General features: G+C 39.6%; 1 protein-coding gene and 1 pseudogene across 1 annotated transcript in view; both read left to right on the forward strand.

Annotated features, from left to right (window-relative positions):
- The window catches only part of LOC126416768 (gastrula zinc finger protein XlCGF57.1-like), a 252,168-nt gene that overhangs the window by 42,447 nt on the left and 193,497 nt on the right, over positions 1-16,224 (forward strand). The window contains exon 2 of the mRNA XM_050084613.1: positions 2,797-2,846. Within this exon, the coding sequence (XP_049940570.1) occupies positions 2,822-2,846 (25 nt within the window). The 5' untranslated portion in view covers positions 2,797-2,821. The remainder of the gene's footprint in view (positions 1-2,796; positions 2,847-16,224) is intronic.
- On the forward strand, positions 5,389-5,507 carry LOC126417214 (5S ribosomal RNA; annotated as a pseudogene).

The raw sequence follows: 16,224 nt of genomic DNA on the forward strand, positions 1-16,224 counted from the left end.
TGTGAAGGCCTCAGTGAGACCCTTGGCATATATGGAGAGGTTAAAAAACAGTGTTATATGGGATGATTAAAAGTAAGAGGAAGAACAGTACCGTAGATTATGCTCGAATGGTGAACAAAAGTGGATAAGATGTAGAGTATAAGGAGGAACTCAAGAATATGTGGAAGGAGTATTTTGAAGTACTCCTGAAGTCAAATGGGGCCCTGGATGAGGAGGAACAAGCCGAGGAGAAAAAAGAGGAGGAACAGCAAATAGAAAAAGACCTTACATGGGGAGAAGTGGAAGAGGCATAGGGCAAGATGAAGGGAGGGAAGTCACCAGGTCTGGATGAGCTAAGTGTAGAGATGGTGAGAGCAGCAGGAGAGGTGGGGATACAATGGCTATATCGAGTAATGACAATTGTGTGGAGACAGAAGATGATCCCAGAAGACTGGAAGAAAAGAATAATTGTCCTGAGCTTTAAGAAGGGAAATAGAAAAGAGTGCAAGAACAATCGGGAGATAACATTGATGACTCATTGTGCAAAGACTTTTGAGAAAATTTTGAAAGCACGAATTCGGGCAAACTTAGAAGGAAGAATGAGAGAAGAGCAACATGGCTTCAGAACAGGAAGGTCCATGGTGGATCTAATTTTTGCTGTAAGAACAGCACTATGAATATGGAATATATCTACTAATAGCCTTCCTGGGCATTGAAAAAGCGTATGATGGTGTATGTAGGAGCAAATTGTAGAAAGTCCTGGAGAGCAGAGGAATAGCAAAACAGATAATTTGGAGGATAAGGGAAATGTACCATGGGAATGTGAGCCGTGTAAAAGGGGGAGGAGAGAGGTCAGCTTGGATTGAACAGAAGAATGGCTTGAGGCAGGGAAGTGCACTTTCACCATTACTCTTCATTGTAGTGATGGATGATATAATGAGTACAGTAGCACAAGTAATTGGTGAAAGGAAGATGAAAGCTATGGTGTTTGCAGATGATCTGATGATTTGGGGAAATGAGGAGGAGGAAGTACAAGAGCAGTTGGACAGTACAAGGATATGGGATGAAATTTAGTATAAGTAAGAGTGAGATGATTATCACAACAAGAAAGAAGGAGAGAGGAACAACTGGAATAACAATTGGTGAGGAACAACTGAGGAGAGAGGAGAGTTTGAAGTACCTAGGAACCCTAATACAGGAAAATGGGAAAAATGACAGAGAAATAAACGAGTGGGCGAGAAAAGCAGAAGCATTTTGGAAGAGTGTCAGAAGCCTGATATGGAGTAAGGATGTACCCCAAATCAGTAAAAAGGTTATATAGTGGTCATATATGTCCCAATCCTGACATATGCATCAGAAACCTGGGTTATGAAAGGAAGAGAGAAAGGCAGAGTACAAGCTAGTGAGATGAAATTCTTGAGAAACAGGATTGGAGTGACAAAGATAGACTGGTTAAGAAATGAGAGGATCAGAGAGTTAATGAAGGTGGAACTGTTACAGGAGGAGATAGAGAAATCAAGGCTGATATGGTATGGACACATTTAGAAAATGGAGGAAAAGAGGATACCCAGGAGGTTACAAAAGATGAAACTGGAAGGAAAGAGACCAAGAGGAAGACTGAGAGACATATGGCTGAAAGGAGTAGAGGAATGCGACCAGAAGAAAGGAGAAGACTGGACCAAGGTGAAGATGGAGAGATGGTGGCAAGACAGAAGACGATGGAGAAGCCTGTGTTCCATACAGACCTGGCCAGAGGCTGGAAACTGTCCAAGATGATGATGATGACTGCTCATCATGACAGATGTGATAGCAACAGGTGGGTAGTCTGTATGGCAGGGACTTCTTGGTATGGAATGGGTGGCAGCTGTTGAAGTGGAGGTTTTATTGGTGGTGGTTGGTAGCTTTGATGTGGATGGAACTACTGATATAGCCATCCTTGAAGTGAAGTTGACATTGAGGAAGGTGAATTGTTGAGCTGAGGAAGACCAATGAACTGAATGAGGGAGAAAGTGTTACATTGACCTCATTTTGCTCTAAATCAAGTGGAAGGTCTATATCAAACACTTCCTATGGTTCCATGATAAGCTTGGCTGTAGATTCTATGACTTGTGCTAGAGGGTGGGCACTTGTTAAGTCACTCTGGATAGGTCAGGCAGTCCATAGCTCGTGGTCTCACGGTCGCGTTCTCGCTTCCCAAGCACGGGGTCCCGGGTTCGATTCCAGGTAGGGTCAGGGATTTCCACCTGCCTCGAGATGACTGGGTGTTTGTGTTGTTCTCATCATTTCATCATCATTCATGAAAGTGGCAGATTGGACTAAGCAAAGGTTGGGAATTTGTACGGGCGAGGATAACCGTGCAGTTGAGTGCCCCACAAACCACACATCATCATCATCATCATCATCATCATCATCATAGATCAGGCACATACTATACACTGTAAGGTCATTAGAGACAGGATATTGTTTTGTGTTGGGGAAGGATAGGTGATAAATTGGCATGCTCTTTTCAGCTGTTTAGAGAAATGATGGGAAACCTAAATCTTGATGGCTGTATGGGGATTTGATCCACTTTTCTCCTGAATTTAAGTCCATTGTGTTAACTACTGTACTAACTCGCTTGATGAAAACCATATATACAGGTTCCATTCACACATTTGTGATAGCATTCAAAGAAATTTAGAAATGTGCAGCACTCAGAAACGAGTATTAAGTGTTTTTAGTTGTGCTTTGTAACTTCTATTAACTTGCATCAAGTACTTGTCTCTCCTACCTTTCTTTCTTTCTTTTTTTTCCTCATCAAATACCTCCTTTTTACAGGAGTGGTAACCAGCAAAGTTTCAGAATGGCTGAGGAACGGACAACTGAAGGTAAATATGCATTTTGCTGCAAGTTATTGCATTTTATTGTAACCTAAAAATATATGTCAATAACTTATATTTAATATAATTGTCATTGATAGAACAACAAGTAATAATTTTGTATGTCTTACTTACTGAGATCATGAACTAAAATCCTGCCACTTAAAATTTTGTTTTATATAAGGTTCTTCATGTGTTCCTGATTCTGTAATTTGATTTGAATTAGTTTGTTTTTCATACATTTATATTTTTATTTATTGCATGCTTCTATTCTCACAGCTCAGAACTACTCATTTTAAGCAGTTGACCCTTCCAAGTGTGAGACATCAGTTGTCATGTTCCATAGCCATATTGTATTGGGTGTATGACTGTCTCCCTTACCTCTCCTCATCCACACACACACACACACACACACACACACACACACACACACACACACATGCTTCTGTGGGAAAAATCATTGGTAATTTGTTTTAGTTGCTCATATTTCATATCATAATATATCATAAATAGGAGCACAAGTAGGTTACTGTGAACAGCGTAGTGAACTCATTATTGTAGTCAAGGTAGACACGCAACCCACACCCACCACAGCAGTACAAGCTTATACCTCAACTAGCTCAGCAGATAATGAGCAGATGGAGGAAATGTATGATGAAATAAAATAAATTATTCAGATAGTTAAGGGAGATGAAAATTTAATAGTTATAGGTAACTGGAATTTAATAGTAGGAAAAGGAGGTGAGGGAAAAGTAGTATATGAATGTGGACTGGGGGAAAGGTACAAAAGAGGAAGCTGTCTGATAGAATTTTGCACAGAGCATAATTTAATCATAGTTAACATTTGGTTTAAGAATCTTGAAAGAAGGCTGTATGTATGGAAGAGACCTGGAGACACCAGAAGGCTTCAAATTGATTATCTGATTGTAAGACAGAGATTTCAGAACCAGATTTTAAATTGTTTGACATTTCCAGGAACAGACGCGGATGCTGACCACAATTTATTGGTTATGAACTGAAGAAACTGCAAAAAGGTGGTAATTTAAGGAGATGGAGCGTGGATAAACTGAAAGAACCAGAGGTTGTAGAGAGTTTCAGAGGGAGCTTTAGGGAACGACTGACAAGAACGGGGGAAAGTAATACAGTAGAACAAGAATGGACAGCTTTGAGAGACGAAATAGTGAAGGCAGCAGAGGTCCAAGTAGGTAAAAACATGAGGGCTAGTAGAAATCCTTGAGTAACACAAGAGATATTGAATTTAATCAATGAAAGGAGAAAATATAAAAATGCAATAAATGAGGCAGGTGAAAAAGAATACGAATGTCTAAAAAATGAGATCGACAGGAAGTGCAAAATGGCTAAGCAGGAATGGCTAGGGTTGCCAGAATTTGTTGCTAGCAAACTGGGATGTTTCTTTAAAATTAAATAAAAATGACCATAATTTGTGTTCATAAACCGGGACATTTCGGGACACTTTTCTTAATGCTAAAAAAGTGAAATATATGCGCAAATTACTGCTGGATTCGGTTGATTTAGTAAAATAAATAAATAAATAAATAAACACTTTATATTGTAATTAATTTAATAAAACCCAAGGGAAGGCATTCAAATGGTAATAACATTTTGCAATATTACTACTGGTAACACAAGAACATTAAGATGAGATACAAAATTGTCTACTGAAATACTGTATGTGGAAGTGCAAAGTTCACATAACTTGTTATCCTGCACCTCATATTTATCTGAATTCTGAGCTTTTGAGAGAAGATCTTTCTGCTGTATGATGTATTCATAAAACTTAGAACAACTCATTTGATAATTAAAAACACATTTAATTATTGCTTCAACCATTGGTACATGTAATCTGTTTCGATCCCCAGTCCATTGCACGTTCATGAGAGAAAATACTTGTTGCATGTTTGCATGATACCATGGAATACTGAAGATGAAATTCACACAGATCCAGCAACTGAGTATACTGTTCTCCGCATGCAGTCTGCCGAAAGAAATAGGCCCATTTCTCCTGACATGATTACCACCTCAGTTATCGCTACTTTTGTTGGTTTCTGATTGAGTAAAGAAAACTGGTCAAACAATAAACTATCATCTACTGACAATCCTCTACCTTGTGCAAATGTTATTGTCCTTGTCACATTGCTCCACTCAGGTTCTGCATCCAGCAACACCTGTTTAAAAATGGAAAACTCATTGAGATTTGTTGACCATTTTTCTAAATAAGCTGTACACGTTTCATAAAATTGTTCTACATCAACATGAAGTTTTTGAATTTCAGTAGTTAATGCAATTTCACTGTTCTCCAAGAAAGATGTCACTTTGAGTGGAATAAAACTTTCTTGTTTACGACGTTATATGATTCTGCTAATATTTTTCAAAATTGCAGCTACTTCTATAACACTGCTGTCTGCTTTCTCAAAGTCTAAGTATTTGTCTTTGAAACACGCGCAACTGACTATGCAGGAACCACAGATATGCTTCCGTTAACGGATTCTGGAAGAGATTTGTCGGAAACTTAGGTGTCTTTTCTTCTAAGGCCAGTGGCCTTGCCACAGTGGTAACACCGGTTCCCCATCAGATCACCGAAGTTAAGCACTGTCGGGCTGGGCTAGCACTTGGATGGGTGACCATCTGGTCTGCCGAGCGCTGTTGGCAAGCAGGGTGCACTCAGCCCTTGTGAGGCAAACTGAGGAGCTACTTGACTGAGAAATAGTGGTTCCAGTCTCGTAAACTGACAATACGGCCAGGAGAGAGGTGTGCTGACCACATGCCTCTCCATAACCACATCCAGTGACACCTGTGGGCTGAGGATGACACGGTGGCCAGTTGGTACTGTCGGGCCTTCCAAGGCCTGTTTGGATGGAGTTTCTTCTTAGAGGAAGAATGATTTAAGAGCATCACATAACTTCAGTACTCTCTCTACAGCAACAAACAAAGATAACCACCTCGTTTTTGTATGGGACAACAATGCACTATACTCTATGTCCACAAACTCACAAAACTCTTTTAGACACTCCGTTCATATTGTGTATACAGAGAAGTAATTGAAAAGTGTAATTATAAAGGTTTCTACGTCAACACTCATGATGTCAGTGGCTGTCTTGGTAGCATTGTGTAATATGCGAGCAGGGCAGCTAATTCCTAAAAGATTTTCGTTTACTTCACTTTTCAGTCTAGGAAATACATTGTTTGTACCTTCTCATCGCACTCCTCCAGAATCAGTGTTAGCGTTGTCACCACAAAATGTGATACACTTACTCTTATCAATTTTGTTTTCTTCTAATGCAGTACATACTTATTGTAGAGGCGGTTTCATTTGGGAGCGAAACTAATTTAAACAATTTCACTTGAATGTCATTCTGAGGTGTAAAATATTGAACAATAAATAGAAATATTTTTCCAGCCTTGGGATTACTCGCATCTGTAGCTATTGAATAATATCGGAACAGTGAAAGGTCGTAGTATTTTTATTTGACAGTGTCAGGTGCCAAAATTGCTTTCAGAAGTGCTGTTGTTTTGGTTCTGCCCAATGTCACACTCTTCGCTGTGACAGAATCATTAGAAAGATTAGCGCTTAGCCTAAAAGTACAGTATGATAACACATTCTTGATTCCGCTGCTGATACTGATTGGCTCTGTTTTGATGGCTAGAAATAAAAAAGCTGTCTTTTTTTTTTTTAATGCTAGCAGAGCACATGTTTGATTTATGCTTTTGGGTGCCTAAATGATCTGTAATGTTAGCCCTTCCTCCATGTGAAATGGAAACATATGGCTTACATATTCCACGTTCCACTTCATGGTCATGTCTTCCTTGTTTGATGAAAGACCATTCTTCTGTATATTTGTCTGGAAAGGATCACTTTTGCTTTGGTATTTGGAGCTCACTTGACACACATGCAAATATGAATTAAGCACAATAAGCCTCGGGCAGAGAACCAAGTAGCTGCAATGTCTAAATTGAACTGAATCCCAAGGCAAGAGTTAATAATAGAAAGAAGCATTACACACAATAAAGGCCCTTGATAGACGCTGTCAGTTGCAACAATGAAAGAAAAATTATTATTTTGCTTAACAGTGACAGTTAAAATACAAATCTACACCTAAATTTGGGAAAAAATAGATTGTATGAAAGTATTTCTTTGGCATCACAAAACCCGGACTAAACTGGCATCCCAAAAGCAATTTTCAGGACACTCATTTTTTTAATCGAAAACCAGTCCTAAGCAAAGAAGGGGAAGTAGAAAGGGGGAAGGAGTGTACAGAGGGTCTATACAAGGGAGATATACTTGAGGGAAATATTATGGAAATGGAAGAGAATGTAGATGAAGATGAGAAGGGAGATACGATACTACGTGAAGGATTTGACGAAGGACTGAAAGACCTAAGTCGAAACAAGGCCCTGGGAGTAGACAGCATTCCGTTAGAGGTACTGATAACCTCGGGAGAACTAGCCGTGAGAAAACTCTACCGCCTAGTGAGCAAGATGTATGAGACTTCAGGACTTCAAGAAGAATACAGTAGTTCCAGTTCCAAAGAAAGCAGCTGCTGACAGGTGGGAAAATTACCGAACTATCAGTTTGATAAGTTACAGTTGTAAAATACTAACATGAATCCTTTACAGAAGAATGGAAAAACTGGTAGAAGTCAACCTCAGGGAATATCAGTTTGGATTCTGGAGAAATGTAGGAACATGCAAGACAATACTGACCATTCAACTTTTCACAGGAGATAGGTTAAGGAAATATAAACCTATGTTTGTAGCATTTGTAGACTTAGAGGAAGTTTTTGACAATGTTCACTGGAACACTCTCTTTCAAATTCTGAAGGTGGCAGAGATGAAATATAGGGAGCGAAAGGCTATTTACAATTCGTACAGAGACTAGATGGCAGTTACAAGTGTTGAAGGGTATGAAAGGGCTAGCAGTGGTTGAGAAGAGAGTGAGCCAGGTTTGTAGCTTATCCCTGATGTTATTCAATCTGTATACTGAGCAAGCAGCAAAGGAAACAAAAGAAAAATTCGGAGTAGGAATAAAAATCGAGGGAGAAGAAATAAAAACTTTGAGGTTTGCCGATGACATTGTAATTCTGTCAGAGACAGCAAAGGACTTGGAAGAGCAGTTGAATGGAATGGATAGTGCCTTGAAAGGAGGATATAAGATGAACAACAACAAAAGCAAAATGAGGGTAATGGAATGTGGTCAAATTAAATCAGGTGATGCTGAGGGAATTAGATTAGGAAATGAGACACTTAAAGTAGTAGATGAGTTTTGCTGTTTGGGGAGCAAAATAACTGATGATGGTAGAAGTAGAGAGGATATAAAATGTGGACTGGCAATGCCAAGAAAAGCGTTTCTGAGAAAGAGAAATTTGTTAACATCAAGTATAGATTTAAGTGTCAGGAAGTCGTTTCTGAAAGTATTTGTATGGATTGTAGCCATGTATGGAAGTGAAACATGGATGATAAACAGTTTAGACAAGAAGAGAATAGAAGCTTTCTAAATGTGATACTACAGAACAATGGTGAAGATTAGATGGGTAGAACATGTAATTAATGATGTGGTACTGAATAGAATTGATGAAAAGAGAAATTTGTGGTACAACCTGACTAGAAGAAGGGGTTGATTGGTAGGACATATTCTGAGGCATCAAGGGATCACCAGTTTAGTACTGGAGGGAAGCGTGGGGTAAAAAGCGTAGAGGGAGACCAAGAGATGAATACAGGAAGCCAATTCAGAAAGATGTAGATCGCAGTCTGAGACGAAGAGGCTTGCATGGGATAGAGTAGCATGGAGAGCTGCTTTAAACCATTCTTTGGACCAAAGACCATAACAGCAACAATGACAACAGTATGTGTTGATCTCTTTGTTCTCAGAACTATTCCTAAATATAGTCCCTTTATTCTAAAAACTATTCCTAAATTTAGTTTTAAGTTTCATGGATAGATCTTGTGAAGCTTAATTAATTTTTACTTAAAATAATAATGTTGCAGCTGTGGCAGCTAAACTCGTAGTACAGACATTTCAAGAAATGTTCCTGATAAACAACTAGTAAAAGATAATATTACCACGCAAATCGAGGACAATGTTCTGAATAGTGAAAACAATCCACAAGAATAATTAAAGCTTTTAAACATAGAATATTTTTCAGAGGCAGTGCCATGAGTCAGAAGATAAAATCTACTACATTTATACTCTGTAAGCCATTGCTCAATGTGAACTGAAAGGTGTGTTGTGCACCAGTGTATATTGCCCTAATTTTGTTAAATTTTATTGTCTTCATCATTATGTGCACCAAAGTTGATAATACGGTGTGATACAGAAAGCACTTCACAACTTCAAGTATAGCACTAATTTATGCACATTGTATATAGAACGGGTTAAGTATTATTTTAAAGCAAAAAAGATAAACTGCTTGTTTTATCAAACACATTATTGTGTAATTTGTTTCGTGATTTTGATATGACAGACACACCCTACCTTACGTCAGTTTTGTCCCTGAGTTTAGTCAGTAGGTTGGATGCCACTTCTGCAACTGCTGTGTGATACCAGTGTCTATAATTCTGTGAGAGATTAGTAGATGTATGCTTAACAAGCACTCTGCCATTTGGAAACCGAGAGGAAAAACTCGAAGAAGGTTCATGGCCTGTCCAGCTATCTGGGAATCAGGTATCATGAAACTCCCTTCTTTGTAATATGAAATGAAGAGATGATATGTCTTGCTGAAACATTATGGCTTAAAACTGGACAATCTTGCAGTAACACTGTCATGTAAAGCTGGTCAAAAATGAGAACTTCAAGGAAACAAGAACTATATCTTGAGGATCAAAAGGAATCAAATGAAAATCCAAAAATTGAAAATCTGAGTATTTTGACTACCGCCTCCTCCTTCTCCTCCCTATTCCCCTTCCCCCAGTAATTGACTTGCATTCCTTTAAGCAGTTATTGGCCCTGTGGAACACCACTGCTGGTGTCTTCACTGTATGCCAAAGAGTAGATCCCCACCTCCATTGGGGTGTAGGGACTCTGGGCAACCTCTGCATGCCAGGTGGCTTTTTCCATGTCTGGGTGGCACACCACGGATAACACCCTTGGTTGGAATGGGTAACACCAGAGTGGACAGTCCGCTTAACTCGAGCTGGTGGTTGCAAGATTCCGACAGTCTTTTCAAATTAGAACTCTCACTGTGATTCTTGCCTAAACAATCATAAAGATTTCCGATCGCTGGATATACCATATTAGGTGGGGCAGTAATGATAATTGGGTGAACCCTTTTCACCACAGTACCTAGTCTGTACAGGAACAGATGTCAAGACCTTTCTAAAGAGCAAACCTCTGTTCTTTATAGAACATATTGATAGTAAATTTAGAGAGGTAACAGTACTGTGAAAGACATGGAGAGGCTACCCTCTGACTGAGACAGCAGACTCCACTCAGTCCACTTTTGTACACTTCTGTGGGCACTATTTCAGTTACTTTTACTACCCATAGAAGTTTAAACAAAACATAGGGTATTATCTTTCACTTGCACTTGATGTTACAATCATATGAACACATCCGCCCCAACTTGGAACAATGAGTGCATCTGTGGTATTCAGAAGGGGCTGAGGGATAACAGAATTAACATAGGAGAGAAGGAAAGTTGCTACTCACCATATAGCGGAGATGCTGAGTTGCGATAAGCACAGTAAAAAGTTCACACAATCATGGCTTTCGGCCATTAAGGCCTTTGTCAGCAGTAGACACATATATACACAAAGGCGCGCGTGTGCGCGCCCACACACACACACACACACACACACACACACACACACACGCGCAAGTGCAACTTGGAGACACATCTGCAGTCTCAGAGAGCTGAAACTACACTGAGACTGCTCTCTGAGACTGCAGATGTGTGTGCAAGTTGCGCTTGCGTGTGCGTGTGTGTGTGTGTGTGTGTGTGTGTGTGTGTGTGTGGGCGCGCGCGTGTGTGTATGTGTGTCTGCTGCTCACAAAGGCCTTAATGGCCGAAAGCCATGATTGTGTGAACTTTTTATTGTGCCTATCGCGGCTCAGCATCTCCGCTATATAGTGAGCAGCAACTTTCCTTCTCTTGTATTCTTACATTCCATCCTGGATTTTCCATTGTTTGAGAATTGACATAGGAGCATTTACTCTATTGTTCAAGGGGACCATGCTTCCAGGAAAGGTTGAAGAGCATGATTTACCACTGGGATTTCAAGCCCTTTGTACTACCACCTATGCACCAATTGAAGTGCATCCACTTCAGAGCGAAGTCATGTTATTGTTCCAGTGTGCCCACCTTTCACAATTGCGGACCTACTAAGCATGACAGAATACCTTTTGTTTGCCCTACAACTTGTGTCAACTATCGGGACCAGCACCCCTCCTGCTTGCCGATGTGTCGTATTTACTAGATAGAACAGACAATACAGTATTACATGTCCTTTGATTAATTACCATATTTTGTGAGTAAAAATAAATTACAAACATTTTCATCCTATTATTACAATGAACAGTTAAAAACATGTTGCGACCCATTCAGACAACACGAACCCCTCGTCACATTGGAAAGAAATACCCTCAGTCTGAGGTGAATTTGATCATTTTATTATCCCCACGCTTTTATCATCAGTGACCTTGATCTCCCATCTTCATCCAAAGAAGGAGTCCTGTCCCCTGGTGTCCCCTAATAGAGGAACCTGATCTGGGCAACACGTCTCTCAGAGCCATGTGAACTCTCAGCCTGACAGTGGCCAGCAGCTGCAGGAACTGCAGGCTGTAAGCCCCACCCTTCTTGTATTCCATTAAAGGGGAAAAACCTTTCCAGATCTTCAAAAGTGATTCCAGTGGCCACTAAACCCTTTACTGTACCTGACATAGACCCTATGTTCCTGAACATTGTACCAGGTGGTGATTCGTTACCCAGTACTTCTTCTCCCATCCTCTTGCCCCCCACCCAACCCCAAATTAACCCCAATGGCATTTATGCAGTAGACTTATAATGGGTACTGTTGCCACCTGCCTGAACTATGACAGTTACAGTCATTCTGTCCTGCAATCTCTATTGCTCAGCAAGGACGTCATCTTTCTGGTAATCACTAGTCTAAGGCCAGTTTCCATCGCACTAACTGTAGTAGCCATACCAAACCTGAGAGGGAGTCTGGAGGATTGTGTGTGGTAATTCACACAAATGTCTGCAGTGAATGGGTGCCCCTCCAAAACAGTTAAGAGGTGGTCACTGTGCAGATTCAAGATACTTGTCTGCCACCAGATGGGAAAATACAGTACCCTCATTGACCTGATAAGGCAACTTCCCCCATCACACACACATACATTTCCTCTTTCTTGGGGGTTTTAACATGCATAACTCTCTGTTTACATTTGGTACTACTCAAGGTTTATGAACCTCACTAAGTGTTGACTCAAAGGAGTCATGTGAAGGCCCTTGTCTTGGGCCGAAAGCCATGACTTTTATTTCTCCTCTGCCGTGGCATGGCTCATGTACTTGGTTGCAGAACTTCTCCTAGGATCAAAGCGTCTCTAAGTAGTTGTAAAATCCTGCTTGACAATAAACTGATACGGCTGCCCCACATCCATGAGATCAAATTAAGTTGCTAACAACCAGGAGCTATATTCTCTGCGAGACCTACAATGTCTTCAAATCAGAACTTGTAGCTGTTGCTGGAGTCCTCTGTTTTACTGAGAAGAAAGACCATGACCATTTGCTGATATGTTCTGACTCAGTGAGAGATATGCAGGCTATTAGCTGATACTCTCCTCACTATCTGGTACTGTCGACTATCTATGGTCTTTTACATGCCGCATTGGCTGCTCTGTTGTCTTACCCTGAACCATAAGTCATAACCGATCTCGGGAAATGAGATGGCTGATTGTCTACTCCACAACCAACTCTGGCAGTGAAGATACCGGCCCTGAACTATGAATGCATCTGCAAATGTGATCTGTTGCAGCTGGAAGAGGAAAAGCTGGCCTACTCCTCCCTTTTTAACAAACTGTCATTTGGGGGAAATGGTGATGACACCAAAAGTACACTCTGCCAAACACCATAATATGAATTGCAGAGAGTAAATGAAAATGCAGAAGAGCACCTCACACTAAAATACTAGTATTGCAGATCTGTATTTGGGTCTGATATTTACTGTGGTTGCCCTAGTTTACTTATCTGCCACTTACCACTTCTTTCACCTGTCATAATATTTATTAGTGTGAAAAATGTCAAGCGACACCCTCCAGTAACTAGAGTAAGTCAGTTCAAAGGTTGGAGGAAGGCTTTACCAGCTACACTAGGACCATACCTAATGAAGCACTGCAGAGTTCAGAGCTACCTTCTGGTTGTGACAGCTTTACTTTTTACTACGTACCCAGGACTCGACTTGTATTAAATTGCAGATGTTATGTCAGTCTACAATTGTTTTCATTTTATAAAGAAATGGGAAACCTCACTGATTTGTTTAATATTTGATAAGCAACATACTATGGACAGTCTTCCAATTTTCATTAAGAAACCGGGCTCTAATGGCCTCATTGTTAAGTGCTCAAAGTTATAATGGACATGTACTAATTAAATATCAGAATTTTCATTGTTTTTCATGAGACTGAACTCATTAATATCAATTTTTAATTAGACTATTTATGTTTTTTTTAATATTACTAATAAAGAGGAAGTTTAGCTGCATTATAAATTGGATGAAGTATATGAGCAGAAAGATTTTTGTACTGTAATGGAGACAAATGAGCAAACTCTGTGAACCAAATTTTTTTTTTTTAATCTTTTCTTTTCTAAAGTTACAAGTGTGTCATTTTGGCATAATAAATGACCTGCTCAATATTGTTGACTGAACTAGCAACAGAAATAGGATCAAAACAACAGACCTGGAAATAAGTGATAAAAATGTGATTAGCATAAATAAGTAAACTGAGGACCCAACGTGTACATGTGCATGTTCAAAGTTAAAATGTAACACTTTTGGAGTCATTAAGAAGCTTTTGATTATGCCTGTGGTATTATCAAATGGATGCTAGAGTACATGTAACTAATGATAACAAAATAATTGTGGAAATACGGTGAACTTATCAAAATTATTTATTAAATGCTGTCCCAACAATAGAAATTGCTTCCGATATTCTGCTGTAGTGTAGATACTGGTATCTCAGGAGAGTTCAAAGTAATAGAGTTTTGTTGGAACTGATTACCTAAAGTAAGAGGAACTAAAAGGCTTTCTCAGCTTTTTAACCACCTGTGACAGAGAAGGTTACTAGAGTGCCCTGTGTAACTGTAAAGATCCTTAATTTTCAGTTCTTCTTATGAATAACTTGTTGAATAATGAAGTCATCTCTCATCCTTTGAATCCTTAGTTCTGCTTTATTTTGTTCTGATATTGCTCAATGTCAGTTTTGGGCTGTAGGTTGCAGTAGTTACTTGAAGATGAAGAGACTTGCACAGGGTAGGACAACATGGAGATCTGCATCAAACCAGGCTTCGGACTAAAGATCACAAAATGACGACAGCGACAAAAACAACAACAACAACAACAACAAAGACTGAGACATCAACCATGTAAAGATTTCCTTTTTCATAGAAAAAAAAGCTTGGGCTTATTCACTCTGTTCCACTTAATACAAGTGTCTAATGAGTTTATTTTTTTTTCTCACGTCGTCATTTGAACATCTGAGTATTTAAGCAATTTTCCATTGATTATATTTCTTTTCCTTAGGCACCTGTTTTGTTGATCTCGTTGACCACATAAGTGTATATGATATCTATATTCTTGTCAGCAACATCCTCCTCAAATCACTCTGTCATGCTTACAACTAATGCAAGAAAAGTAGCAAAGGTACCAGACTGCTAGAACTGAAGCAGAGATGATGAGAACTTTCTTTGATGTTTCTCTAAAAGACCAACAACCAGCAAAACACTAATGCAAGCGAACTGGACATGATGGAAAGCAGTTCACTAGAACTCATGTACTGTTTACACCAGAGAGAATTCTTGTTCACTGATGCTCATTCACTTTTGTTCACTGATACTCATTCGCTTTTGTTCACTGATGCTCATTCGCTTTTGTTCACTGATGCTCATTCGCTTTTGTTCACTGATGCTCATTCGCTTGTGTAAGGGGCTTGTCTTTTCACCATTTCACGTGAACCACCTTCAGATCAGGGCATGATCCACCCACTACCACTAAGTGACTCATATTGCAGGACTGAGGTTCATTATACCAGACTGCTAGAACTGAAGCGGAGATGATGAGAACTTTCTTTGGTGTTTCTCTAAAAGACCAACAACCAGCAAAACACTAACACAAGCGAACTGAGCATGATGGAGGAGACTGCTCTGCTACTGTACTGTTGCCGCAGTTTGCCTAAAATCATCTCTCCTGTACAACTTTTTCCATTCCATGGATTTTAATAAAAATTCATTCACTTTTTAATAGAAAATGGTAGGTGGTAAAGAAATAGTATTTAATAGTATAGTTGCAGGAGTAAGACAAAAAATGATGTGTTTATTAATGTTAACACTAAACACATTTACATACCCTATTAACTGACTCATTCCACATACTATTGGTAAAAGAATCAATCAAATGTCTATGGATCATGTAACTGTTTAACAGAGTCCCAATATGAAACAGATCAGAAGTTGCCAGTGGTGCTTCTGGCTGTTGACAAGCAGCGATCAACTCCTCCATCACTAAAGACTTTTTCTCTGGGCCATGAGCTTTGAACAAAAGTAATAAAATTTCTTCCTTCACGTAAATTTATGAAATTGTTAAGCTGCACAGAACTGTAAACATTTTTATTGGCTGTTACATGTAGTGCACTTTAATGCCTCTGAAAATGAAAGTTTGTATTAGGGTTACAGAGGTCAGTGAATCAGATGTGATGAAGAAGAATGCAAATACAAATCTGTCAGGAATACCGATCCCCTTTCATTATGTTGTTCTGTGCAAACATGAAGCAAAAGGTGCAGAAAAAGCTATTGGCTGCAGTAGGAACATTGTTACTCAATACACGAGCTTTGAAAACAGAAGGTGACAGCTAATAGTACCATAGTTGCTGTTCTGACTAATAACAGATGAGGCAGAGGAACTATTAGACAAACCAGGTATGATTTTGTAAATTCCAGAAAACTGTGAATGCCCATTGCTTTCCTCCTGCATTCTAAAACAAAGCTAAACTCCATACGAACAGGCCTTGGAAGGCCCAGCGGTACCGACCGGCCGTCATCCTCACCTCACAGGCGTCATTGGATGTAAATGTGGAGGGGCATGCGATCAGCACACTGCTCTCCCAACCTATGTCAGTTTACGAGACCGGAGCCGCTAGTTCTCAGTCAAGTAGCTCCTCAGT

This window comes from Schistocerca serialis, chromosome 8, assembly GCF_023864345.2.
Source record: "Schistocerca serialis cubense isolate TAMUIC-IGC-003099 chromosome 8, iqSchSeri2.2, whole genome shotgun sequence".
Taxonomy (NCBI): domain Eukaryota; kingdom Metazoa; phylum Arthropoda; class Insecta; order Orthoptera; family Acrididae; genus Schistocerca; species Schistocerca serialis.